Raw genomic sequence first — 25547 nt, forward strand, 5'->3', positions numbered from 1 at the left:
AGCCTTCTGTGAGAGGACCCCAGCTCGCCTTTTCCTGTTTATCTCCTAGTCCTTCACAGCGGTGCGCATACCTCATGGAAACGGATTCCACATATGCTCCTTCCTTCCTCACTCTGTGTGGCCTAAGAAGCCTTTATTAATATTGGGCTTTGTTCCTGAAGCACCCTATCTCAGCCCCCATCCCTCCCTTCAATCTCAGAATTACACCTGTCTGAAACAGCCAGCCTTCAGTATTGTGGATAAGAGTGTGAATAAATAGAGATGAGGGCATTGGTTAATGTGTCAGAACATTCACTGGGGTAGAAACCAAGTCCATGAAGAAGACTGTGCAAAGAGGCCCATCATAGCATTGTTGACAGTTGTAAAATTTGAAATCAATCTAAATGTACAGCAGGAAGGGATTAAATGAATTATGGTACGTAATTAGATATTATACAGCCATTGAAGATGATATTAGCTATATTTATTGACAAGAAAAACTCATTTTTGAATGAAAGTAGGTTATAGAATTACATGTATGATATGGTCTGCATTTATATAAAATTATATATATATGGGAAGGATGTTGATCGAATTGTTAACTATGGTTGCCTCTAGGGATGGAATTTTGCATTATTTAAAATTTTTATACTATTTGATATTGCTTGGAATTTCTGTGTATTACTTTTATAATCGTAAATATTAAATAAAGCTATTTTCATTATGGGAAAACAATCCACTGCATCCTTTGAGGCCTACTTTATATGTACATCTCTGGGAAGCTTTCTTTGATCTACTCTTCACCCACCCCCGACCCACACTGTGGAGTGGGAGCCCTGCCTCCTTTATAGATCTTGGCATGGCACTTTGTCATCCTCTTAAACCTCTGGTCTTTCTCGCTTGTGTTTGTTATGTTATCTCATTAGCCTCCATGGCTCTGAACTCCTTAAGGTCATGGATTGTGTTCCTACTCATCTAGGTGCCGTCCTCCACTTCCAAAGGCAGCCTCAGGGGGAAGTGACTGCCCTTCAGCTGTGGAGATTACTGTTTTACGAGCCTACGGGCCCAGATCTTGGGGTTTTTCACGAGATCCAGAAATCAGGCCTGATTTGGGGTTCAGTAGGCTTTGCTCTGGTTGGCAGGATCGGTGCTCAGTGTTCCAGGTAGGGCCTGCAAGCGGGGAGGTGATAGGCACTTGCTCCACTGCTTGCCCCAGAAAGGCCTCCCCGCTTTGCCTTTGCCTGTTGTGGAAATGCCCCTCTGGCTCTGATGACCAGACCTCTGGGGCAGAAATCCCCACAGCCCCACCACCGAGGCTGCTCAGAGGAAGCCAGCTGCTCAGCCTCTGGGTCCAGAAAAAACCCCAAAGAAAAACCCTGTCCAAACTGAGATAGGACCTTTCCCTAAAGGGATGTGACGATTGTTTCCAAATGACTGCCCCCTCCTAGCTTCAGAGCTCTCAGCTTCCTCTTCCATTATGAGTGACAGTGATGGTGACCACAGGGGCCCAGTAGCAGGTGTCCCCTTGGGAATATTAGCAGCCTCACCAGAAAAAGATGATGAGGCATGTGGCAGCCAGGAACACATGCAGGGCAGCGTCCAGACCGCCCCGATAGTCCCATCCCACCCTGGGGCCTAATAACCAAGAGCTGCCATGCGTTCAACACCCACCCTGTGCCAGCGGGCTCAGGGCTTTGAAACTCATCCAGCACCACGGCTCTGCCAGGTGGGCGTTGTTATCTACATTAAAAGACTGAAGCTTAGAGACCTTAAGCAGCTTGCCCAAGGTCGCACCACAGAGCTAAGACTTGAACTCAGTCTGCTTGACTCGGCTTGTCTGCACCCCCATATCCCATACGATCCAGTCGGGGATGGACAAGGAGGACCTAGACACTAACCCACTAAGTTGTTTTCTTAAAGACCTGAACAAATCCATGTAGCAGGCCTGTCAAGGAGAAGCTACCCACCTGACCTGGTGGGCATTTGAGCTTCTCTCACCCTGTGAGATACTCTCCCCAGATGTGCTCAGTGTGTGGCAGGGGCAGAAGCTGGAAGACAGAGAACAGCTTGGGTGAGTAGCTGGGGACCATTAATGGCAGAGAGTAAAAACTCAACTTGCTGCGAAACCCCAGACAGTATCCAGGGCTAGAGCGGGTGGAGGTGCATCTCCATTCCAGACCTGGAAGCCTCTCAGCTTCCCTGTTGTCCTTAGTTCTTAGTCCCACGGCTTCCTCCATGCTTAAGTCCTGTGACTTGAGGGTACCTGAGCATGTCTTTATTCCTTGAGCCCTGGTGCGGGCGCACCAGAAGGGCAATCGGTTGGTCCCCTGACATACCACCCTAAGGGATGTTAGGAGTTGTTGTAGCACCAGAAAAATCTCCCCAGGAAGCTGTTGCCTCGAAACCGGGTGGCTGGAGTGGTCTCTGCAGCTCCCCCTGCTCTGGCCTTGCATCATGTTGTCTGAAGCAGCTGAGCTGCCTCTGTCTTCTGGGCAAGAGGCGGGGGGTCTCCTAGGATTGACACTGCTGGCTGGAGCCTACCTGTCCCTTGGGAAGCCGGGCACCAGTCTAACGGGGGGTCAGACTTTGCTCTCAGGGCTCAGGCAGGACACGCTTGTCAGAGGTGCCTTCCTAACACAGCCCTTTCCACAGCCCACTTCTCCCTTCCTCACACCTCAGTTTCCTCATCTATAAAATGATGAATTTAGACTAGCTCAGTAATTTAAAATGTGGCAGCAGAACTAATTTTTTAGACATCTGTACCAAAGTCCAATATTCACAACATAAAAATTTTTATTTTGATTATTATTATTTCAAATTTATAAGATGTACTTATTAAGCAGTTAGCAAGTGCTCTGAGGCTGTTAGGATGAACAGGATGGTTGCTGATTTACACCAGCCTCTGCTTCTAATTCATTCTTTTACCTGTTTTTGGCTGCAATGAGAAAATCAGGAAAAGCCTGATCACAGAGTTAGTAGTTGGAGTAACTAATGTTTGTTTGTTTGTTTGTTTTTAAGCTAACCTTGCAACCTCAGGATACTGAAAAAGGAATAGAAGAATTTGCTTTTGTTGTTTCAGAGATGAATCATTAACAAAATATTGGACGGACCATATGTAATTGGCAAAACCCCACAGTTTTGGCCTGCAAAAACAGCGAATTTGTATAATTCAGTCGAATAAGAATAGCTAATGTTTATTTCCTGTGTGCCAGGCCCCATGCCAAACACTCTGGAAGCATGATGTCACTTAGTCTACACACAACTCCCCGTGGTACAGGTAAGGACGCTGAGGCATGGGCGTTGTCAAAGGTTGCCCTGGCGACCAGAACCTCCAACTCCAGTCCCCATCCCAGCAGTCCAGGCCCAGCCTTGCCCGGGGTTAATGGGGTTCCAGGTCAGTCCGCCTCCGCCCACCCGCGGGGAGGGGAAAGCATCCAATCTCTGTGCCCAGCGGCGCCCCCCTGCCCGCCCGAGGCCCAGGAGCTGTTTGTTTTCTTAACGGGGTTAACCAAACCTCCGGAACAGCGCCGGCTGCCCAGTAGAAGCCGAGCCGGTGAAAGGGGCTTTGTGTGAGGGCAGTGGAAGGCGAGGGCCGAGCCAGGGCGGAGACGCGGTCCAACCCACCTGGGCGCCCGCGACCAGGCGGCCCCAGGAGAGGGGGCGTGTCGGGGGTGGACACCTCTGCCCCCAGCCCTTCCTGCCCTCTGCTTGGCCCTTGATCCTCATCTCCAGGCTTCACGTCTGTACAGTGGGGCGAGAATGGCCCGCCTCCCTGGCAGGGCCGGTGTGGGCGTCAAGAGACAGGTGTTTACAGTGTGGCCCCCAACCAGGAGCATAAGCATCACCAGCGACCTTGTGGAAAACGCACTGGGTCAGACTCCACGCCAGGAGTGTGCATTCGGAAAACCCTGGTTAGGGCCGTGTGATCTGAGACTGGAACTTAGATCACTGTTCACATACTGAGAGGGCCAATGTTTAAAGTATACAGAAAACACACTTTTCCTTTGGCTGTAATAACTGCTTTGGAGTGTACATCATGTCACGTGTTCCTCTTTACAGGAAAATATTCTCCATAAGTTGTTTTATCTCCCCAAAGACATAAATGTCTCCAGGTCAAGGATCTTGTTTTTCTTCATTTGGATCTTCACTCAGGTCTGAATGAGATGCTGTGGAATAAGGAGCTGCAGGTTTACTACCAAATGTTTTACGAGTCAGGTGCATCAAATCTCCCTCTATAAATGGGGATGAAAATCCATTGATTTGAGACTTCTCAGGAACAGCTGAAAATCAAGTAAGTGAATGAGGTGGATGATGGTCTTCAGAGAGAGAGAGAGAGCGAGAGATAAGAGTCTAACTCTGAAGGTAGGAAGAGGATTTCTGTTATTACCCCTCTGCAGGCCTTCCTGTAACCCTTCAGCAACCCTGCTCCCTTCCTGCCTCTTTCCCAGGCCTTCCCTCCTCTCCCTAGCCTCTTCCCAACATCCCCTTCCCCCACTGATTCATACAGTCTTTCAATCAACAATGCTTCTTTTGAGCATCTACTACATGCTTGGCACCATGGTGGCAAAACCCTGACAAGAGACCATATCCCTGGCTCACTGGTACTGAGTCTGGGGGCCGAGTTGGGGACACCAGGGAGAAACAATAAACAAACAGTAACAGTAATATTGGAATGAGTGCAGAGACAAGGTGCTTATGATAGGATGGTCAGGAAGGAAGGTGTCTATGAGAAGGTGAGTTTTAGGCTAAGAATTAGAAGTTTTAGGCAAAGCCCACCAGGTGAAGAGTAAGGAAAAAGTGTTGCAGGGAGGGATTCCTTGGTGGCACAGTGGTTAAGAATCCACCTGCCAATGTAGGGGACACGGGTTTGATCCCTGGTCTGGGAAGATCCCACATGCCGCAGAGCAACTAAGCCCGTGCGCCACAACTACTGAGCCTGCGCTCTGGGGCCCACGAGCCACAACTACTGAGCCCGTGCACCACAACTACTGAAGCCCACGTGCCTGGAGTGCGTGCTCCACAACAAGAGAAGCCATCTCAATGAGAAGCCCGCGCACCGCAACGAAAAGTAGCCCCCACTCGCCGCAACTAGAGCAAGCCCGCACGCAGCAATGAAGACCCAAGGCAGCCAAAAATAAATAAAATTTAAAAATTAAAAAAAACCCCACAAACCTTCTAAAAAAAAAAAGTGTTTCAGAGAGATGAAATAGTGAGTATAAATGTCCTGAGGCAGAAAGAGTTCGTTAGGTTTGAAGAACTGGAAGAATGTCGCTGTGGCTGGAGCCCCATGCATGAGAGGGTAGGAGAGAAAATGAGAGATGGGCTGGGTCATTTAGAGCTGTGTAGACTACGGTGGGGAGGGCGGGTTTTGTTTTAAGCACAGCGTGAAGCCTTTGGACGGTCTGTGCTACTAGGTAGAGAGTAGACCTTGTATGAGGGAGAGAGGCAGGAAAAACAAGAGAGGTCCATTAGAAGATGTGGCAGTGTTCTGGGTGGTAGGAATAGAGACAGAGGCAGACCTTCATTAGGATGGGCGACCAAGAAGTTTAGAGGTTTGAGGGTCCTAGAAGAGGACTCCCTGAACAGCAGACAAGGAGAGCAGGGTCCCTGACTGATGGGGCCCTAGAGAACAAGGGAGGTAATGAAACACCAGCACTTCTCCTCATGGTGGATCGTTTCCCTTCCAGGAGGTTTCAGCTTCCTGATTCTGAGGCCCCTGTGAGATGGAATTTGGCGGGGGGAAAGTGTAGAACATAGTATTGGTGAGACCTGCTTGCCCCCTTATGGGGTCATCCTCTCAGCCTCTCTCTGGGGGCAGAGCTGGGAATGGGGAGTTTCTGCTCCAGCTCAGAAACACCTCTGCACTAGCAAGGGAGGGAGGGAGTCAGTGGTCCCCCAACCCCAGCTCCTACGACAGGTTCTCTGCTCCTTCCAACCATCAAGCTTTCTGCTAGGGTGAGCTCTGGGAGGCAGGGGCCTCGCCTTCCTCCACTGCCCCCCAAGACTATCTGGGGAGGAGTCAGTGGAGTGGAGGCTTGTGCTGAATGGGAAATCTCCCTTAGGCGGGTGGGGGAAGAGCGCTGAGAGGTGGGAGCAGAAGCCTCTCCTAGCACAGGAGGTGAGAGAGTTCTGGATTAAATCCTGTCACACACCCAGAAAGACTCTGCCAGAAGAGTGGGCAAGGGCAGCCTCGTGCCACCTCCCACAGTCCCTCTCCCCCATCCATTGCCCTGCATACCAGCATCACCCACCTGTGTTTCCAGGATGAGCCCACAAACTGCCATTTTCCTGATACCTACTCTGCTGAGGGCTTCGCAGGGATTTTCTCACTCAGTTTTCGCACGCTCTCCTGAAGGAGGCATATTATCTCAATTCTGCAGATGAGTACAGATCTACACAGCTGGGGAAACCCAAGCTGTCTGACCGCTAAAGCAGAGCCTCTGTCCCTACACTGCCTCTCCTCCTGATGAAGGTTTGGGCTGAATGATGATTGAAATGGAGGAATGGCTTTTTTAAATGAATGAATGGGGACTTCCCTGGTGGTCCAATGGTTAAGAATCCGCCTTCCAGTGCAGGGGAGGTGGGTTTGATCCCTGGTCTGGGAACTAAGATCCCACGGGCCGCGGGGCAACTAAGCCCGCACTCCACAACTAGAGAGACCGTGTGCTGCAACTAATGAGCCCGTGCGCTCTGGAGCCCACGCGCTGCAACAAAGAGCCTTCCTGCCGCAAAGAAGAACAGATGCAGCCATATAAATATTTTTTAAAAAAATGAATGAATGGGGCCTACGAATGCTGGGGGAAGGGGGACATCAAAGCCAGAGTGCGTCCAAGCTTTACCCCAGGCCGCGCTCCCAGGGTCCACGTTGAAGGTGGAGGGAAGGAGATGGGGGTGCAGCCTGGTCCTGGGCAAGGGTGTGAGGAACGCAAGGAACGCCCCTGGTGGATCTGGGCCCAGCCTCCCTCCTTGCCAATGCCCACAGGGGCTTACAGCCCTTAGCAGGCGCTCGAATAAGAGCAGGTGAAATTTGGCTCTCCCGCATTCCTGTCAATCACTGGGGACTCGGTGAATGTGGACATGTTGACAAACAGATGGCTCTCTGCCGAAGGGTCTCCAAGTTCTGCGGCCCCACTAGGCTCAGTGGGCGGCGCCCGCCTCGCGCCATCGGGCTCCAGCCTAATCAGCCCCTTGCAGGACCCGGCGGCGCTGGGGAACGCCCTGGGCGGGGCCAACGTGGGGGCGGGTCCCGCAGGCACGAGGAGGCGGGGCCGGCGACGCCGCGGTCTTTGGTCGGAGCGCGGAGAGTTCGGCTGCAAGCGAGGCTTGCATGCTGGAAGTTCGCATCCCGTCGGTGGGGCCCGAGGCCGAGGGGACCCGGCAGAGCCCCGAGAAAGGCCACATGGTGAGCGGGGGCAGTGGATGGGAAGGGGCGCGGGGACCCGCCGGATTTCCCTGCGTCAAATGCAATGCGGACCCCGCACCTCGGGTTCGGGGTCCGAGCGCGGCGGCCCAGGCCGTCTGGGGACACGCTGCCGAGGGTCTCTGGGCCGCTTGGACTTGCCAGCCCCGCCGACGGCGGTCCCGGCTCCTGAGGGACTGACTGCACGGAGCAGAGCCCCCAAGTGTGTGGGGACTTGGGAGGGTCCCTGGAGAGCAGCGGCGCTCCCAGGCCGCTTTGCGCCTCTGAGGGCGGAGGGTGGGTGCGTCGCCGGGAGCCGGTCCTGCTGCACCAACCCGCCAGGCCTCACGCGCACCCGGCTGCCCTCCCGCGCCCGCCAGGTGTTCCGAGTGGAGGTGCTGTGCCACGGGCGCAGACACACCGTGAAGAGGCGCTACAGCGAGTTCCACGCGCTGCACAAACGGGTGAGGCTGCGCCCACCACCGACAGACCGACCCCGGCCCGGCTCCTTCCCAAGCCCTGAGAGGCAGGCAGACAAGCTGGCGGGCCCCAGCCTCTGCCACCCCCATTACCTGGCCCTAGAGAGCTCAGCTCGTGGGCACAGACCTCCCTGCGGGCTGCGGAACGCGCGCAAAGGGTTAGGTCCCACGTGCTGCCCGTGCCCCTGCGCGGCTGGTCCGGCGTCGGGCGTCTTGGGGGCGGACGGGGGTGTTGGAGGCACCTCTCGCCCTTGTCCCAACCACTACTCACCACGCGGGCGTGTCTCAGGGTAGAGCTTGAAGTTTGGGGGTGTGGGTGGCAGGGAGGACTGGGGAGGGCTCTTGGCTAGGATGAAGTGAGCTTGAGGGCTCAATTGGGATGCTGTGATCGCACTGCGGTAACCTCCTGGCAGATCAAGAAACTGTCCAAAGTGCCCGACTTCCCCTCGAAACGCCTGCCCAACTGGAGGACCAGAGGACTGGAGCAGCGGCGGCAGAGCTTGGAGGCCTATATCCAGGTATGTGTGGGTCTCACTCTGTTTGCCTCTCAGCCTGCTGGACCAGAGGTGTGACACCGGCAGAGAGGTGCGGGGCATTGGGGTGAAGGGGACCTACATTTTGGCCATGTTCTAGTCCCTCTCTGAATTGGTAGGATTGAGTGAGGTACCCAGGAGGCAGGTAGTCCCAGTTAAATGAAGGCTAGCTCTCCTTCTCCAGGGTGAGATCCTGTACTGCCCTCCTGATGAGGGTGGAGATCCTTCCCCCCCTCTCCCACACGGTTATGCCCCATTGCAGGCCAGGCTGGCTTCGTGGGCCAATCTGTATAGTCGCCCAGGGCCAGTGCTCAGAAGGGCCCTAGCTTGGTTTAATGCTCTGCTCTGGTTGTCTTGAAATTCTTTATCATTTTGGAAGGGCCCACGTGTTTTCAATTTGCACCAGGCTCTGCGTATTACACAGCTGAATCTGATGACAGGTTGCCTCTGTTCTCTTCTCCAGGGCATCCTATACTTGAACCAGGATGTGCCCAAGGAACTACTGGAATTCCTGAGTCTTCGCCACTTGCCCATAGTCCCCAAGGCCAGCAGCTGGGGGTGAGCATCTCTAGAGGCGCTTGGCATGAGAGGGGCCCCAGTGTTGTGGGGACAGGGGCTCTCTGCAGCCAGCAGGTGAGGAAAGGTTTTAGAGGTCAAGCCCCTTTCCTTCTTGTATCTGCCAGGCCCTAGCCTGGTTCTTCCTCTTTAAGACACACCTCCCCAGTAGGCTTTCTTGACCCCTGTGGAGGGGCTGTTTTCTGAAGAGCCTTGGCTACCTCCTGAGCTGAGTTTGTTAGAAATAGAAGCAGCAGTCTCCTGGGAGGTGAAATTCTGGGCTTCCACATCTCCACCTCTGCCACAGGCCCCCCCCCCCCCCCCCCCCACCGGTCATCCCCAGGCAGCTCACAGCCTCTCTCTTCTTTTCAGCGCCCTGGGGGAGTTCCTGCCCGGCAACAGCAGGCAAGTCCAAGTCCCTGTCTGCACTGGGTTCCTGCTGCCCCCTCGTGGCCATACGCCAGGGCCTGAAGTCTCTGGCCTGTCCCCGTACTCCAGGTTTTCATGTTGTTGCCTCCTGAGCCCACTTCCCACTTTTCCTCTGTGGGTCCTTGGTGATCTCAGTCCTTAGTCTCCACCCAACCTGACAGTTTTCTGTTTCCCCCTCCACTGTTCATGACCCCTTTTCTTCCTAGCTCACAGCTGTACCACCGGCCTGTTATCAGCTTCTGCATGGATCCTTATATTTGCATCCCATCCCCAGGTGAGGAGGTGCCTCTGACCCATAATCCACACTTAGGGCCCAGGTACCAGGGTGGGAGTGAGGGTGAAGTTGATATTTCTCAGCTCGCAGGACCCCTAGGCAGCATCTCCCTCCTACTGCCCCCCGTTGGGGCCACACCTCCCTGCTGTTCCTGTGCCCCTGTAGCCTGCTTTGTATTTTCCTCCAGGAAGTAGACATGGTGAAATGAGCTTGGCTCCCCTGGTCTCCATTCTTTACCAGCCTGGCTTTACCAAGATGTGAACAGAATGTGAACTGGGAATGCCAAGGCCTCATTTGAGGTGGCCAGCTGCTACCTGCTGCCTTGGCAGGGACCCCTGTTCTCGGGGAACAGGGGGTGCTGAGCCTATGAGCCCGAGCTCAGGGAGCTGCAGGCCTGCAGTCAGGCCCACCCCACTTCCTCTTGCCCTGAAGCCCCTACCCCTTACTCCTGTTTTCCTTCTGTCCTAGAGCCTCTGCCCAACGTGGTGGTGAACGGTGTGCTCCAGGGCCTCTATGGCTTCAGCGCCAGCACAGCTAAAGCCCAGCCAGAGGCTGCCTGTCACCCTGCTCCAGTGCCACCGATGCCCTGACCAGTCCAGAGGGCTTTAGGCCACCTGCCAGGACAGTCATGGACCTCGATCCTATGAAAGGGACATGGGCTGCGTCAGCCTTGGCCTGGACCCCGGACTCACCACCCTCCACCCCTCCAGGCTCAGAACGCAGCTGCACTGGTGTCTTGAGGTGGTAGGATCCTGCACTCCCAGAGCCCAGGGGCCAGGGTGGGGACAACAGAGGATAGGGAATAAAGGGAGAATTCCTTTAGAATGTTCATAGCCCACCAGTTTGGAGGTGGGCTATGAAAAGGGGCAGGTGTATTCCTTTACCTACGTCAGGAGGAAGGTGTGGCGGGGACATGCAAAGGTTGAGGCACAGTGGCTAGCCAAGTTCAGAAGCAAGGGGCAAAAGCTTCTGCTTGACATTTTGTGCGTAGCACATTTTTCTGTGAATGTCCAGATCTGTTTCCCCCTGCCCTCCCAGACTTGTGTGGCCAGTTGGAAATGTCTGGTTTGTGTTCATCTCTCCCTCATTTCTGGAGGGAAAGGGTTCAGGCTGGAACCCAAGGAGGGGACAGGCACCACTGCCACAGGAGCCCCAGGCGGGCTGGCACTGGACTTAGGGTCGGGTGGGTGGGTGGGGAGGTGTGCCGGAGGCCCCAGAACCCAGCCCATACGCAGATTATAAAAAAACCTTTTTTTAATCGGTCAGTGTTTGTTGGTAGGAGTTTGTTAACGAAACTGGGCCCGCAGAATGTGGGGGGAGGGGTCCGCTCCGTCAGATGCCAGCACTACGGCCAGTGCAGCATGGAGCCCTGTGGCGGGCTGTCTTCACCCCCAGGAGGGCAACAGGGCCACACAGACAGTCGCTCAAAGGGAAGAGGTCCCTGGGGCCCTACTCCTTGGCGATGGCAAAGGGCTTCTCCACTTCGATCTTGCCACAGTCTGCGATCGTCACGTCCTTCAGAGGCCTGTCCCGACCGTCTGTCTTGGTGCTCTCCACCTTACGCACTACATCCTGGGGAGGAAGGCAGAGTGTCAGGCGGTCTGCTGGTCGAGGGAGACAGGCCCCAGCGTGCGGCCACGAGGGCTGAAACCTGCACGTGATGAACAGTATACAAACCACGAGGCACCAAAATCCTAAGGGCATCGTGGCCGGGCGCCAGCCCAGGGCAAGAAGAACCCAGATTTGACAACAGGAGGATGCAGTAGTTTCGATCCTCTGAAGTATGACCCAGGCTGGGCTAGGGGTGAGGAGGGGGGCGGCTGGGGAGAGGGTGCCAAGAGGCTTCTCTGGGACAGCGTGTTCGGCTGGGCCCTGTACAACCGACGGTGGTGCCAGGACATGCCTGACTGAATACAGGATGGAGGGTCCTCAACTGTGCAGCCTCACCGAGACCTCCTGGCCGGCCTCTGCCTGGGGCCTGGAGGGATTTAGAACTTGGAGGCAGGACTTCCCTGGCGGCCCAGTGGTTAAGACTCTGGGCTTCCATGGCAGGAGGCACGGGTTCGATCCCTAGTCGGGGAACTAAGATCCCGCACGCTAGACGGCATGACCAAAAAAAAAACAAAAACAACTCGGGGGCATAGAGAGAGAGGCTGTTTAGTCTCAATTCCCCCCAGGTTTGTAGAAATAAACACTGGTCAGAATCTGTACATTCCCTTCTGGGAAAGGGATAAAATATATGGATCCCCTGCCCTGGGGTCTGTGTCAGATCCCTGGTCAGGGTTGCCTACAGTTAGTCCCTCCCCCACAAACTCACCATGCCCTCTAGAACTTTGCCGAACACTACATGCTTGCCATCTAACCAGGCTGTCTTGACCGTCGTGATGAAGAACTGGGAGCCGTTGGTGTCTTTGCCTGCGTTGGCCATGCTTACCCAGCCAGGGCCATAGTGTTTCAGCTTGAAGTTCTCATCAGGGAAGCGTTCACCATAGATGCTCTTCCCTGGGAAGAAAGAGTAGGTCAGGGGAGCTGGGGGAGCCCCAACGAAGCAGATCTTCGGGGCGAGGATTCCAGAGGCTGAACCTGTCCCCCGTGCCAGGCCAGGCTCCAGTGGAGTACAAGGACGCACAAGCGGTTCCCTTCCTACCCTCTGGCCCTGGAGCCAAACCATACTGACAGCCCAAGTGGGACATGAGGCCAGGGTGATTTAGTGAATAGCTCACACAATGATTACTCTGAGAATATAGCTTTACGACTTTCAAATAAGGCACATATTAAAAACTACCTTGGCTGTGGCCTGAGAGGCCTGCCATGGGGACTTACTTTAGTGGAGGGAGGTGCTGTGCAGGATGCAGGGCAGGTAAGAACCCTCCAGAAAAGGAGGACTAGGGCTTCCCTGGTGGCGCAGTGGTTGAGAGTCCGCCTGCCGATGCAGGGGACACGGGTTCGTGCCCCGGTCTGGGAAGATCCCACATGCCGCGGAGCAGCTGCGCCCGTGAGCCATGGCCGCTGAGCCTGCGCGTCCGGAGCCTGTGCTCCGCAACGGGAGAGAGCGCGACAGTGAGAGGCCCGCGTACCGCAAAAAAAAAAAAGGACTGCTGTGGCTGACCAGCTTTTCTTCTTAAGAGCCCAAAAGATACTGAGGACACTCCAAAGCAGGAGGAGAGATGAGTGGGGAGGGGCAGGGAGAAGCAAAAGAGAGGGGTCGCCATTTCAGTTCTGGACAGTCAAGAGCCTCTTATCAACGCATGAACCAAAATAAAAGGTGGCTCTGAGTGTGTTTACTGTGTCTGTCTGTGGAGGGTCTGGGGCCAGCATACAAGATAGTGGAGCCGAGAGGATCTCTACCCCATTCCAGAGATCCTAACCTAAGTTCCCAAGGCTGGTTCCAGGAGAAATACTACACCCTTCTTTGTCCCTGTCCTCTCCTAGAGATTCACACTGTGCACTAGAGGCCCCAAGAAACCCAGCAACAAAGAAGTAATTTTCATTTTGTTTTACCCAACACCTTTCAAACTTATTTGCGTACAAAACCTTTTTCCTCTTCAATACACGTATTTTCATCTTGTGGTTCCCACAGAGTGGAACCAGGTTGGGAAGCTGTCCTAGACTGATGCTGAGGAGGTATTTCTGATTGTACATTAAGTGGGAAGTTTGAAAATCACCTGGCCAGGAAGGACTCAACCAGACAGGAGATTGGGGAGCCTCTTTACATCAGTTTTATATTACTTGTTCTACTTCACCAAGAGATCATGGCGCTGTGACTTGGGGTGTTTTCTAACAGCATGACAAGGAAGACTTGTTCCCCCTTCCTATCAGAGAGAATAGTTTTGGAGGGGAGTAGTGGGACCAAATAAAGCAATTTTTATTTGTAATGTGAAATGCGAAAATAAAACTGTCAACTCTTTTAGTTTTTTTTTTAAAAAGAGGCTTCCCATGTGAGAATCCTCTTTGTACATCTCAGTGAACTGCAGGACTTCAACTACTGCTGCTATCCAGAAAATCCCAAGTCTATATCCTTAGCTCCAATCACTACCAAGATATAAGGAGTCCCAAACTTAAATGGATAGTGAAGGTTTTAAACTCAACATGCTTTGTCATCTTTCTCTCCAGACTTCAGTTATTCTTTCGACATTTGTTTCCTCCGCACGTTGTCAATGTTGTCCTCACCCCCATCACGGATTCATCCTTTTCTCCCATTCCTGCTACCCCCGCTGCAATCACGGCTAATGCTCAGAGTGGGACCAGTGTGCCAGAGGGCTGGTGCAAGCATGTGAAACATAAAAAACCCACCCTGTAAGGCAGGAGCTAAGAGCTCCATTTCAAAGATGAAGAAACCGAGGTACAGAGGTTAAAGGCACCCCAGCTGGGAAGTAGCAGAGCTGGAATTCAAACCAAGATCAAGGTGGTCTGGCTCTCGAATCTCTGCTCTTACCCACTAGGTATCCTCCCTGGGTTCAGGCCCACATCGCCCAACGCAGGGGCAGCTGCACCAACACCCCTGCCAGTCTGCTTCTCCTGTGTCCATGTCCTGAATCTGCCACATTATCATCCCTCAAACTCCTTTGCGATCAGGCCTTGCTCCCATTCAAGTCTTCAACGGATCCTCACTCCGTGGAGGACAAAGCCCTGGGTCCCTGGCCTGGCCGCGGCCCGCCACTCTGGGTTCCCGGTGGGAGCTTCACTTCCATCCTCCTGACCCCACCTTTGGCCAAGTTCCTGCCGCAGACCAGACCTGAGCTCACGCCTTAACCCTGCCTCTTCCCTGCCCATGCAAATTCTCCGCAGCCAGATCTGTCCCCGCTCAAATCTGTCCTCACGTTTACGAGGCCATTTCCTGATCACCTTGGCGCAAAGTGAGTCCTTTACTCGTCAGCACTTTGACGACAGCTGACTTTACTTACCACTCGCTGGGCACTACGCACTCAACATCTCACCTCACCCTCCCAGCACCCACAACTCTTACCACTTACTCTACAGAAGAGGAAACTGAGGTTCAGAGGACTCACTTGCCTGAGGTCACAAAGTAAGAAGGTGGCAGACACCCAACTGTGTGTGACTCCATGACTACAGTGCTTTTGTATCACGCCTGCTTTGTCTTTGTCGTCCAGCTAGCTATGACTTACATCTTGTATTATGTCACTTTCATAGTGTTTTCTCCTCGTTCTTCCCACCTCGACGATAAACCACTTGAGGACAGAGCCTGAGCCCTAAAAGCTGTGTTACAGCCCATTTGTGACTTTTCAGGTACTGGAAGTGAAAGGGAGTTGCCGTCCCACTGGTTTTTGCATCCTCGGCACCCACCACAGAGCCTGGCCCAGTAAATATTGATCGGTGGGGTGAGCTGCAGCTGTGGTCTAAAGGAACAGCAGGCTGTGCACCCAAGTGTGGTGAGACCTGTTGGTTAGTCCAGGCTGTACAAGTAGCGCAGGTGAGACCGCCAGCTCTTGTCAAGTGGTCTCTTGGGGGAGACTGCCAAGGAGAGCAACTTCTCCCACCCTTGCTGGGGCTTCCAAGGCCGCCCACACAAGCTTTGCATGCCTGACCTAGAATCACCTACAGGTGTTTCACTTTGCTCCCCTCCCCGCAGGGCATACCGCAAGGCAAGTCACCGAGGCTGTAGGCCTGGATCAGCTGGTCTGTCAGCTGCGCGAGATTCTCTTATGTCCACCTGAAACCCATTCCTCCCTCTCCTTTGTACTGGGTTCCCTGGCCCTCCCACCTTGGCGGCTGCACTGACAGACCCCTCTGCCCAGAGGATTTGAGGTTACCTCCAGTGCCATCTCCCCGGGTGAAGTCTCCACCCTGGATCATGAAGTCCTTGATCACACGATGGAATTTGCTGTCTTTGTAGCCAAATCCTTTCTAGAAAAAGGGATGAGAAGGCGAGAAGGTGGCATGAGGCACCAGGCAGACATTAAATAGGCCCTGCAGGAACCCAGCCCACAACAACAACTGCTCACAGAAGAGAAACCCCTGCCGGCAGATTCATCCTTCAACGTGCCACTGGGTGACCAGTAATCAAAGGCCAGGCCTGGAGCACACAGATCCAGGAAAGGCTGTAAGACTGCACATTTCCTCTGCCTTTAATACAATTCTACTTCATACATAATGCCTCCACCTTTCCCCTCTCGTTTTTTCCTAATCTAATCATAGGAAGAGAAGAAAACTGACCAAAAAAAAAAAAAAAAGTTACCTGCTGACCCAATGGCAAGTTGGAATGCAGACTTCCTTTTTTTTTTTTTTTTTGCGGTACACGGGCCTCTCACTGTTGTGGCCTCTCCCATTGTGGAGCACAGGCTCCGGACGCGCAGGCTCAGCGGCCATGGCTCACGGGCCCAGCTGCTCCGCGGCATGTGGGATCTTCCCGGACTGGGGCACGAACCCGTGTCCCCTGCATCGGCAGGCGGACTCCCAACCATTGCGCCACCAGGGAAGCCCCAGACTTTCTTAAATGGGGCATTAATTTCCTTAAAACCTGGAAAGCTCTGGGCCCCTCACTCTGGTGCAGAGACCACAAACTAGTTTCCCTGGATGTTTTCTTTGGTTACTGCAAAGTCTCAAAGATGAAAACTTTTCTCAAAAAGAGAAAAAAAAATTCTAATTCTGGATTTAGTTAAAAAAACTGAGAAGATATGATAATACTGGGTTCCCAGTGCCAGAGGGCACAGCTGCTACTCCGTGACGGCCACTGCTATGGGTGGGCCACGCTCTGCAGTTCAGTTTCCCGCCAACCCTACTTGCCAACTCCGCTGCCTGTAAGCTTGGCTACCTCCGCTCTAGCCACTTACCTCTCCTGTAGCCAAGGCCACAAAATTATCCACTGTTTTTGGAACCGTTTTTCCAAAGAGACCGATGACCACCCGGCCTATATCTTCATCTCCAATTCGCAAGTCAAAGTACACCTGAGGAAAAAGACAATTTCAAACTTAGCCTCTTAAAAGGGTCCTTCCTAGGGAACCGAGGGCCCAAGAAGCTACCCGGAGGATGTGAGAAAACAGACCCATATTTTAAGAGCAGTTTCTGAATCTGATTTTGGTGGCGACAAAAACCCCATGAGAATCTAATGAAAGCTCCATTTGTTTACACTCTCCTTAGACTACAGTAACAACCTTTGCTCTAAATAAATAATGGGCCCAGATTCTAAAACTTAACATCAAAACACCACAAAGATGGGAGCCTAAGCACACCACTCAGGTGTAAACTATTACATTGCTGTGCTTTGTAACTGAAGTGGCTAAAACCTGGCCTACGTAGAGAAAAGACTGGCAATCTGGCAGGCGTGATCTTTCACCGTTTCCTCAGCACTGTGGGGTATCTGCAAATAGGCGGCTCTGAGTCTGCAATGCCGGCCCCAGCTGGGCATCCTGGGCGCCAACGCCTGGGTCAGGGCTGGGCTCTCGGGGAGGGTCCGGGTCATTCTCCAGTCTGAATGGGGGAGGACGGCCCAGGCGCCAAGAGGCCACGACAGGGAAACTAGGGAGGGGCAGAGTCAAGGCCGAGGACGCCCAGGCCCGAGCTCTGGGACCCGAAATGCCTCGGACATGTGTGACCAGAGGCGCCAAGGCCGGAACCCAGGCGGCGGAGGGCAGGCCTCGCCAGGCAGGTCTGGAGACGGGAGGCTGGACCTTAACAGTGACTTTGGGCCCCTTCTTCTTCTCATCTGCAGCAGAAGGTCCAGGCAACAGCAGGAAGAGGACGGAGCCCACGATGAGGGCGGCGACGAAGAGCACCTTCATGTTTCGCTCCGAGAGGCGCAGCATCCACCGGGCGAAGCTAGCGCGGGCCGGGCTGCCGAGGCTGGAGGAGGGTAGGGGCGCGGCGACGTGGGCCCGGCTCCTCCACCGAGCGCAGCCGGGGGGAACCGGGGCTCCTGCAGGCCTCCTAGCGGGAGGCAGGCCCCATTTCCCCCTCTGGTTGGGCGCCAGATGGTAGGTCCCCCTGGGGGGGCGGAGCCCGGCTCGCTGACTGGGCGGGCGGAGACGCGGGCTCGTGGGTGGCTGCCACGTTACTGTGGCCTCATTGGCTTTACAGCTCGTCGACGCCCACTAACAGGAAGGGGATGAGCGGAAGGCGACGCCCTCTCCAAGAGCCCCGGATTGGGCTTCTGAAGAGGCCAGCAGCCCAAGCGGAGAGACCCCATGGCCCGCCGCGCCTTTGTGGGGTTGGAAGTCGTTTGACAGGCGGTGACCGAGGCTTTAGGTTAGGAAGTCTGTGGATGGGGCAGAAGACACTGGTCGTTGTCCGTATTGGGCCAGTCAAGGGTTAGTCACACCGAATTGGGTTTAAATGTGTAGCCTCCAAAAACTCAGGGCACGTTTATGCCTACCCAGAGTATATAACCTTATACAGCTCCGTCTGTCTTGCAAAACTTGCTTCAAAACCCACTTCCTCTTGACTTAATCCCTGTCACTGTCCTACCTTTTTTCTCTCCCTTCTCTAATCTTACTGTGCTTACTGCTGTATGAGTCAACGCACACTGTTGTATACTCTGGTTCTTAACTTCCTTTTTTTTACCTGTTTTCCCAAGCAACTACATTTTAAAATTTTTATTTATTTATTTTGGTGAGAAACGGACTGTTGCTCTTACTTTGTATACAGCTCCCCCAACTGCTTCAGGGCTAAGTGCTCAACAAATGCTGGATGGAACAGCCGTCACGTTGGCACTGAGGTGGGAAATAATATCTGCAAGGGTCTGAGGTTGAGTCCCTCTTTTCTAGAAACCTCCCGGAAGGTCAGGAGTAGTCGTCAGATGCGCCCCCAGCTGTATTTCAGGGCTCCGAAGACGCTTGTTCCCAACAGTCCGCAACATATATACTTAAGTACTACAAGTCTAGCACACACGCACACCCAAAATTGCCACTGACATCTTTCTAAAGCTCGGAACCATGACATTATTAAATGTCTTTAATTTTCAAAGATTAACTTTACAGAAATTCCTGGTCTTCACAGCCCAGATTGTAGGTAGACATGGCTCCATTTCTATAGTAGAACTTGGCAATTTGGTCTCTATATAAGGTGCTGACCTGAGTTTGAGGTTATGCATGGCCACTGACATTACCTTGTCCTTCCTTACACTGAGGTCACCGCAGAGCTTCAAAAGACAGTTCTCTCAAATAAATGCAAATAACATTTGCTGTTTCTAATTCTCACACCTCAATCCAGACCACCTCTCAATGAGGTCGAGGTTCTTCTACGTAAAACTGTTGCACTGAGAAAGATGATCTTTCAACCCCCTCTTCCTCTCCTCCTTCATTTTTTGGGTCTCTTAAACCTCTTTCCCCACTCACTGGTCTCACATTGCCCACACTGAGAAAATTGTTTACCAAGCTATGTTTTCAAAGTAGCCTTCTCCACATGAGGAACTAATTAATGCTAAAACAGCATTAATGAAAAAAAATAAGCTTGACGGATACAGTGTTCTCAATATGAAGTTTTTCTCTCATGATTTTTTTTTTCTTTTTTTTTTTTTTTTTTTGCGGTACGCTGGCCTCTCACTGTTGTGGCCTCTCCCGCTGAGGAGCACAGGCTCCGGACGCGCAGGCTCAGCGGCCACGGCTCACGGGCCCAGCCGCTCCGCGGCATGTGGGATCTTCCCGGACCGGGGCAAGAACCCGCGTTCCCTGCATCAGCAGGCGGACTCTCAACCACTGCGCCACCAGGGAAGCCCCTCTCTCATGATTTTTTAAAAAAATATTTGGCTGCACCGGGTATTAGTTGCAGCATGCAGGATCTTCAGTTATGGCATGCAAACTCTTAGTTGCAGTATGTGGGATCTAGTTCCCTGACCAGGGATCGAACCCAAGCCCCCTGCATTGGGAGCACAGAGTCTTAGCCACTGGATCACCAGGGAAGTCCCTCTCATGCTGATCTTAAACGTGTTTTTTACTAGTGAAAGAAGAAATCGTTAAGTAGCAATTGAGTAGTAACAGAAAAAATTGGAACCAATGATGGCCAGACTGGCAGTTGTTTTGTGCCATATATGCACATCATAGTTATACCTTCTGTCTGTATAGATGTTCTTCATCAGTAGAGCAGAATTACAAAGCTGCCATTTCATAGTTGTTCCAGAGCAGATCCTAACTTCCTGGTGTTCTAGCACCTAAGAACCACAGGGATACAGGAATTAGTATGTGTGATGAATGTCCAAATTCTACCAGAAATATTTATTGTTTTTTATTTTATTAATTTTATTTTTGGCTGTGTTGGGTCTTTGTTGCTGCACGCAGGCTTTCTCTGTTTGTGGCGAGCAGGGGCTACTCTTTGTTGCAGTGCGGGGACTTCTTGTTGTGGTGGCTTTTCTTGTTGCGGAGCACGGGCTCTAGATGCACGGGCTTCAGTAGTTGTGGCTTGCAGGCTCTAGAGCGCAGGCTCAGCAGTTGTGGCGCACAGGCTCAGCTGCTCCGCGGCATGTGGGATCTTCTCAGACCAGTGCTCGAACCCCTGTCCCCTGCACTGGCAGGCAGATTCTTAACCACTGCGCCACCAGGGAAGCCCCAGAAATATTTAAAGTGAGCTGCTTATAAATTTTGGAGATTAATCCTTTGTCAGTTGCTTCATTTGCAAATATTTTCTCCCATTCTGAGGGTCCCACAGGAGAGGTCAATGTTCAACCCAAAAGAATGACGCAAGAATGCCCAAGTATCAGGCATTATTTTCATTCCTGGAGCCTTGTTACTAAGAGTCCTAGACGGATTCTCCATTACAAATGAACCAGGAGAGCTTAAAAGCAGACAAACCAACCAACCAAACAAGCAAAATTAGCCAAGAAAGGTAAGACATTTTATTGTACATACAAAAAGGGTGCAAACTGAGTCCTTTCCTCCCCAGATTGGAGAAGAGGTATACTTAAAGATCACATTTGTGTTTTCCATGGTGCCCTAGGAAATGGGCTACTCTGAGATAATATCAAGACCCATTTCCATTTACTCCAAAGAAGGCTTCTTCCTCTGCAGAGGAGTTTCTACTTAATGGTGTACAAATCTCTCTCCTGGAGGAACCGTTTCAAATACACTTGAAATTGACATTCATGTTTAAAAATACTACAAGTTTCATTTTCACAGCTGAGCTTTGCAGACCAGTGCCAGGGTTTATGAAACAAAACTACGTATCTAAAATAAAAGGTTAAAAAAAAAGGCATTTAACAATAATCAGACACATCCACGCATCGATTAAAACTGATTTCCACAGCTGATTTATACATTATCTAGTCTTAAGAAATTGCAGTCAACATCCCAACATCTTTTAAAAAGTACAATGGGCAAAGATTAAAGAAACAGACAAAATAATAATATAATAAATTAGAGCATGTAATACATCCAATGGGAATTGATGAATGAACATTATTTTCCATTGGGGAGGGCTTATAATATTTTTGGTTTCATCTTTTTTTCTGCTGTTTACTCTTCTGCTTGATAAATGGGGCTCATTCCCAGAGCCAGCTTGCTGCCACACCAATTTGAGAAACTCGTTTGTTTCTTGTTTACTTCTGAGAATATTCAGGAACAAGTGGTCCCAGCAACCTGGGCTGTGAGGTTTTTTTTCTTCAGGTGGGCTGTCTTTATGGAAGTGAAATGCATACAGATGAGTGCTGGCACGCACGTGCACACACAGACACACACACATACACGCATACAGATGCAACCACACACACCCATCTGTAGATACAGTCCCCCGTAACCCCCGGCCAAAGAAATGGCTCATCTTCCTGAGACATTCCTAACAGATTAATAAGCCTCTTAAAAAAGCTTTCGGTGTAAGGGCTGGCCTGGGATTTGGTCTGGAGCTCAAAAAGAGGAACACTGAAAATGTCTCACCTGCTCTGAAAGAGGGGATTTGCGGGGACGGGGCAATCAGGATAGCTGTCCTCTTGTGTGTGTTACTGGGACGACTGCACTGCATCCCCATTTCTTACCATGGATAACCCTCTGCTTTGAAGGTGGTGATGGCACTGGAAAGATGATTGTGAGAAGTAAAAAAAGAAAAGCAACAAAATAAATTCTGTCCACAGAACTGAGGTTTCTTTATAACACTGAGTTTGGTAATCAAACTAGAAATATATGGAGTACACATTCACTTTTTCCTTTGTAATACAAGCTGAGCTACAAACTCTGGAGTGGACTTCCTGGTCGCTTTTTGAGGAAATACGTCAACTACTACTGTCTATATCCAGGGAACCTACTTACTATTCTGAATACAATGGAGAAACCTATTCTTTTGCACTCAGTCAGCTGCAAAAGGAATTAGGAAAAACATTTTTAAGACTGCTTAATTGATCAAAGACTTCCAAGATTCCTTATTTGTGGCTAAAACACTGCTTAAACCCTCAGAAGAGCCATGGTTTCCTCTTTTTCTTATTCAGAAACACAATCACTCCCCTCCCCCATCAAAAACAAGCAAACACCCAAGAAAACCAAACCACAGGCATCCCATTTTGATTCCTACCAACGCATCATGGGGAAGACTCTGGCCATCCACCTCTAGAGGGACCTTCCTGGAGCCCTGAAGTTGGCAAAAGCAAGAACCCCAGAGACAAGTACCTGCTGCTCAGGCCAATCCAGATGGGGTGCCAAGTTATCCTGGCTCCCTAAGGGTTTCTGGAATTCACCTGCCCACCTTGGGGCAATGGTGGATTGGTGGCAGTGGCCTGACAAAGGCAGTGTTGGCTGTATGACAATGCAAGCTCCCGATCTGAGAAATTCTAGCCCTAACACGGCTCTGACGCTGGAGACAATGTTGTCAGGGCAACTCCCTGGGAACGAAAACTAGTTTAAATATGAAAATGGAAGAGGTGACTGCGACACACGAGGCATGCAGACTTGGGAGAGATGCATCAGAAGAAAGATCAAGTTCCTTAGAGGAGATCCTTTCTAGGCTGCCGTGGAAGTACTTATTTTTGAAAAATGCAGGCCATGCTGCTCACTGGAGGGGGAGCAAGCTGTCTCTTTTGCATAAAAAAAAGTTAAGGCTATGATCTTTAGTAACCACTCTGACATAACCTTACCCTCACTCATTTCTGACAACAGAAGTGGTTACTAACACTGAGAACCAACACTGAATATGTACTCCCAAGGTACATTTCCAGTGAACCAGGTTGGAAGGTACTCTAGAGGCAATGGACACCTCTTCTGGCTAATGGCAGGGGCTGTCTCTACAAACTTGGAGTTCACTGAGAATGAAGAGGCAATCAACACTTCTACTGGAAAACTCAGGATCCTGCTGTCTTCCGTGGCCCTATATCCCAAAATAAAGTGGGGCTTTAATTGGAGGCCAACCTCATCACCTGACTTTGTACCTTCCTAGACCGTTTCCTCCTAGACAAAGCCAAAATGGCCGGAGTATGTTAATTAAGGCAGACATGAAAGCATGCTGCTGCTGGCACACTCTGCACATCCTTGCAGAGCAGTCTGGAGTGAAATCACTGGGAAACGCCAAGGGCTGCACAGCAAGTAATCAACCCTTACCGCACAGACACAGCCATGCTCTCGTCACAAGGGAAGGATCCCTGACGTCTTGGTGGATTCCTGGCCTGCTTGCTTCAATCTGCTCAGGATGCAATGCCTGAAGGACTGCAGGGCTTGGGAGAACCCCTAATGTGGTTAGTGCTTAACGCTAACCCAGCAACTGCATCAATCCTGAAGAAAAAGATCCCTAGGTATCATGGTTATGGAGTGAAGGAAGCTCAAAGACTACAGAGCAAGTGGATTTGGGTGGGCGGTAGGTGGAGGGAGTGCCCAACCCCGAGGCCCTGGCTGAGGAATATAGCTACTCGACGACAGCAACGGGGCTGAGGAGGGAGGCCTGATGGGATGTGCTGATGGGGATGAAACTGATGGCCAAATTACTCCTTAGGTATCCTTCTTAAAAAGAAAAAAAAATTTTTTTTCTTTTTTCTTTTTTAAAGGAAGATCACAGTAGACTCTCTCGGGGGTCTGGAACCACCCTGGAGTACCAATGGCCCTGGGAAGGTCACCATTACTGTGCATGTCAGAAGGACTTGGGCTCTTCACCTTTGTTATGAAAAATCAAATATCTAGTAAGAGATCTGAGGGGGGGCAGAGAGTGAGAAGAGTGCATTAGGAAGAACCCCACAACTGCTCGTTAAATCCCACAATAGCGAGCCTTTAAAACAAAGTTAAGACCCTGAAAAAGTCACAAACCCAGCTGCAAGAGGGCTTGCCCTGCAGCCAAGCTGGTAACTGCCTTTGCTTTTTTGTGGAAGTGGGGAGGCACTTAGTGGAGTAAGGGGTGCCAGGGATGCTCCGGACTTTGCCACCATTTCCTCTTGCCCTCCCATGAGAAGCAAGGCTTTTTCTACACAGGGATGTGGAGGTTAAAGATTCTATACGGGAAATTAGAGTTACCCAAATTGAGAAGAGTTACCCAAATGCCAACTGAGAAACTATGTAAGTTTCAGTGACAGTGCCTTAGCTAATGTCAAGGAAGCAAACCCCAATATTCAAAATTCTTGTGGGGAAGCGGTGTGACCCTGAATCTCCCAGCCATTCTGTTAATAGGAAATTTTCTTTTAAAGAAATGAATGATTACAATCTTTATATAAGCTAGGCAAATTTGAAGCCAGTGCAGTGATATTTCCTAGCCAAGGACCAGTGGAACACAGGTGAAGCCCAGTAACTCTGATCCACGCTACCGCTGCTATCTCTGCTCCAAGTAAGACACATCAAGGGACTTGTCAGAAAATACCAACTACCAGAAAGTTATGTCTGCATCCTCCAGTCCAAAAGACAGCCCTACATCTCAAGCCAGAGGCAATGATTTCCGTGTTCCCAAAACCCCCAGACTAAGTCACCAGCCACTGTCCTCCATGGTTAGCTCTCTCTACCCCCAGATACAAGACCTCGTTCTCTGATGTAAATAATCCTTTCTCCTCGATCACATCTGGAATGAGAAGTCACTGTTTGGATAAGTCGCTCATCTCAAATGAAAATCAAGCACGAGAAGTTCTATTAACTCCATACGTTGGCGACTTTTCAAGCATTGAATGAGGAACCAAGACCCTCCATGGCAGCATGTCTGGACATGGAGAGTGTACCGGGGAGAACAGGCTCTAGATGCGTGGCCATCTCATCTAGAAGGAGTCTAAGTCCAAGTGAGAGGATAATTTCACACCTTTCATTTCAGTCTCCTTTCCCCAGGAATTTCCCAGCACTAACCAGTCTCGCCCTCCTGTTCACTATAGCCCCATACACTGAGGCCTAAGCCTGCGGCTACGGACCTGCTGGAAGAAGATTTGCAGGTTCTTGGTTTCTGATAAGGCAGGCCAGCCCAAATGCTGTAACTCAGCTATTGGGGCAAACAGTACAGACCAATTTTATTTCCTGGCCCTATGATGAGCCAAATCCTGAGGTTCCTCTGGCAGTTGGAAGGCAGGATCACTTTCCTCCTTCTTGTCCACTAGTGGCAATACAGTGGTGGCTGTTTCATCACTAATTTTGTCCCCCAAGTCACTAACGAAGTCACATGGCTATCTAGTTGGAAGTCCCTGGCAGTGGAGGAAACAGATATTTCAGATTTTTGTTGTTAAGCATCTCCTTCTCTGGGATGAACTGTCTCCTGTCACAGTCTGGCTTGGCTGGCTCATCCCATGTGCTGGAGAGCTAGGTTGTCCAAACTGCAGGCTGATGAGGTCAAGAGGCTCTGCTAGGGACATTCTTCAGCAGCTGAGAAGACGAATGAAAATTCAAGTATGTTTCCTTGCCAACCTGAGAGTTCACTCAGAATGACACAGAGTTTGGCTTCTTCTCTTCTGGGTGCTGCAGACCCAACTCTTTCCATTGAGAATGTCCTCTGGACCCATGTTCTCTCTGAATGGCTTGGCTGGCCCCATCCCCCTCAAAACAGAAAAAAAAAGTAAAACTCCCAATATAACCAGACACAAT

General features: G+C 51.3%; 2 protein-coding genes across 3 annotated transcripts; one reads left to right on the forward strand and one right to left on the reverse strand.

Moving 5' to 3' along the window:
* Positions 1-7297: 7297 nt before the first annotated feature.
* On the forward strand, positions 7298-10444 carry SNX22 (sorting nexin 22). 2 transcript variants are annotated; one of them, XM_065872508.1, is made up of 7 exons: positions 7307-7381; positions 7759-7842; positions 8271-8375; positions 8854-8948; positions 9318-9350; positions 9581-9648; positions 10117-10238. In XM_065872508.1, exons 1-7 carry the CDS (start codon positions 7307-7309, stop codon positions 10236-10238), a joined length of 582 nt encoding a protein of 193 aa, XP_065728580.1. The 2 variants fall into 2 exon arrangements, with proteins under 2 accessions (XP_065728582.1, XP_065728580.1); XM_065872510.1 differs by lacking the exon at positions 9318-9350 and having other exon boundaries at positions 7298-7381; positions 10117-10444.
* A 443-nt stretch (positions 10445-10887) lies between these two features.
* PPIB (peptidylprolyl isomerase B) lies at positions 10888-17475 on the reverse strand. The gene is made up of 5 exons (XM_065872977.1): positions 17277-17475; positions 16440-16553; positions 15420-15513; positions 11966-12150; positions 10888-11220 (listed from the first exon to the last, which is right to left on the reverse strand). Exons 1-5 carry the CDS (start codon positions 17409-17411, stop codon positions 11098-11100), a joined length of 651 nt encoding a protein of 216 aa, XP_065729049.1. The 5' UTR covers positions 17412-17475; the 3' UTR covers positions 10888-11097.
* Positions 17476-25547: the final 8072 nt, after the last annotated feature.

This window comes from Phocoena phocoena, chromosome 2 (genome assembly GCF_963924675.1).
Source record: "Phocoena phocoena chromosome 2, mPhoPho1.1, whole genome shotgun sequence".
NCBI classification, from domain to species: domain Eukaryota; kingdom Metazoa; phylum Chordata; class Mammalia; order Artiodactyla; family Phocoenidae; genus Phocoena; species Phocoena phocoena.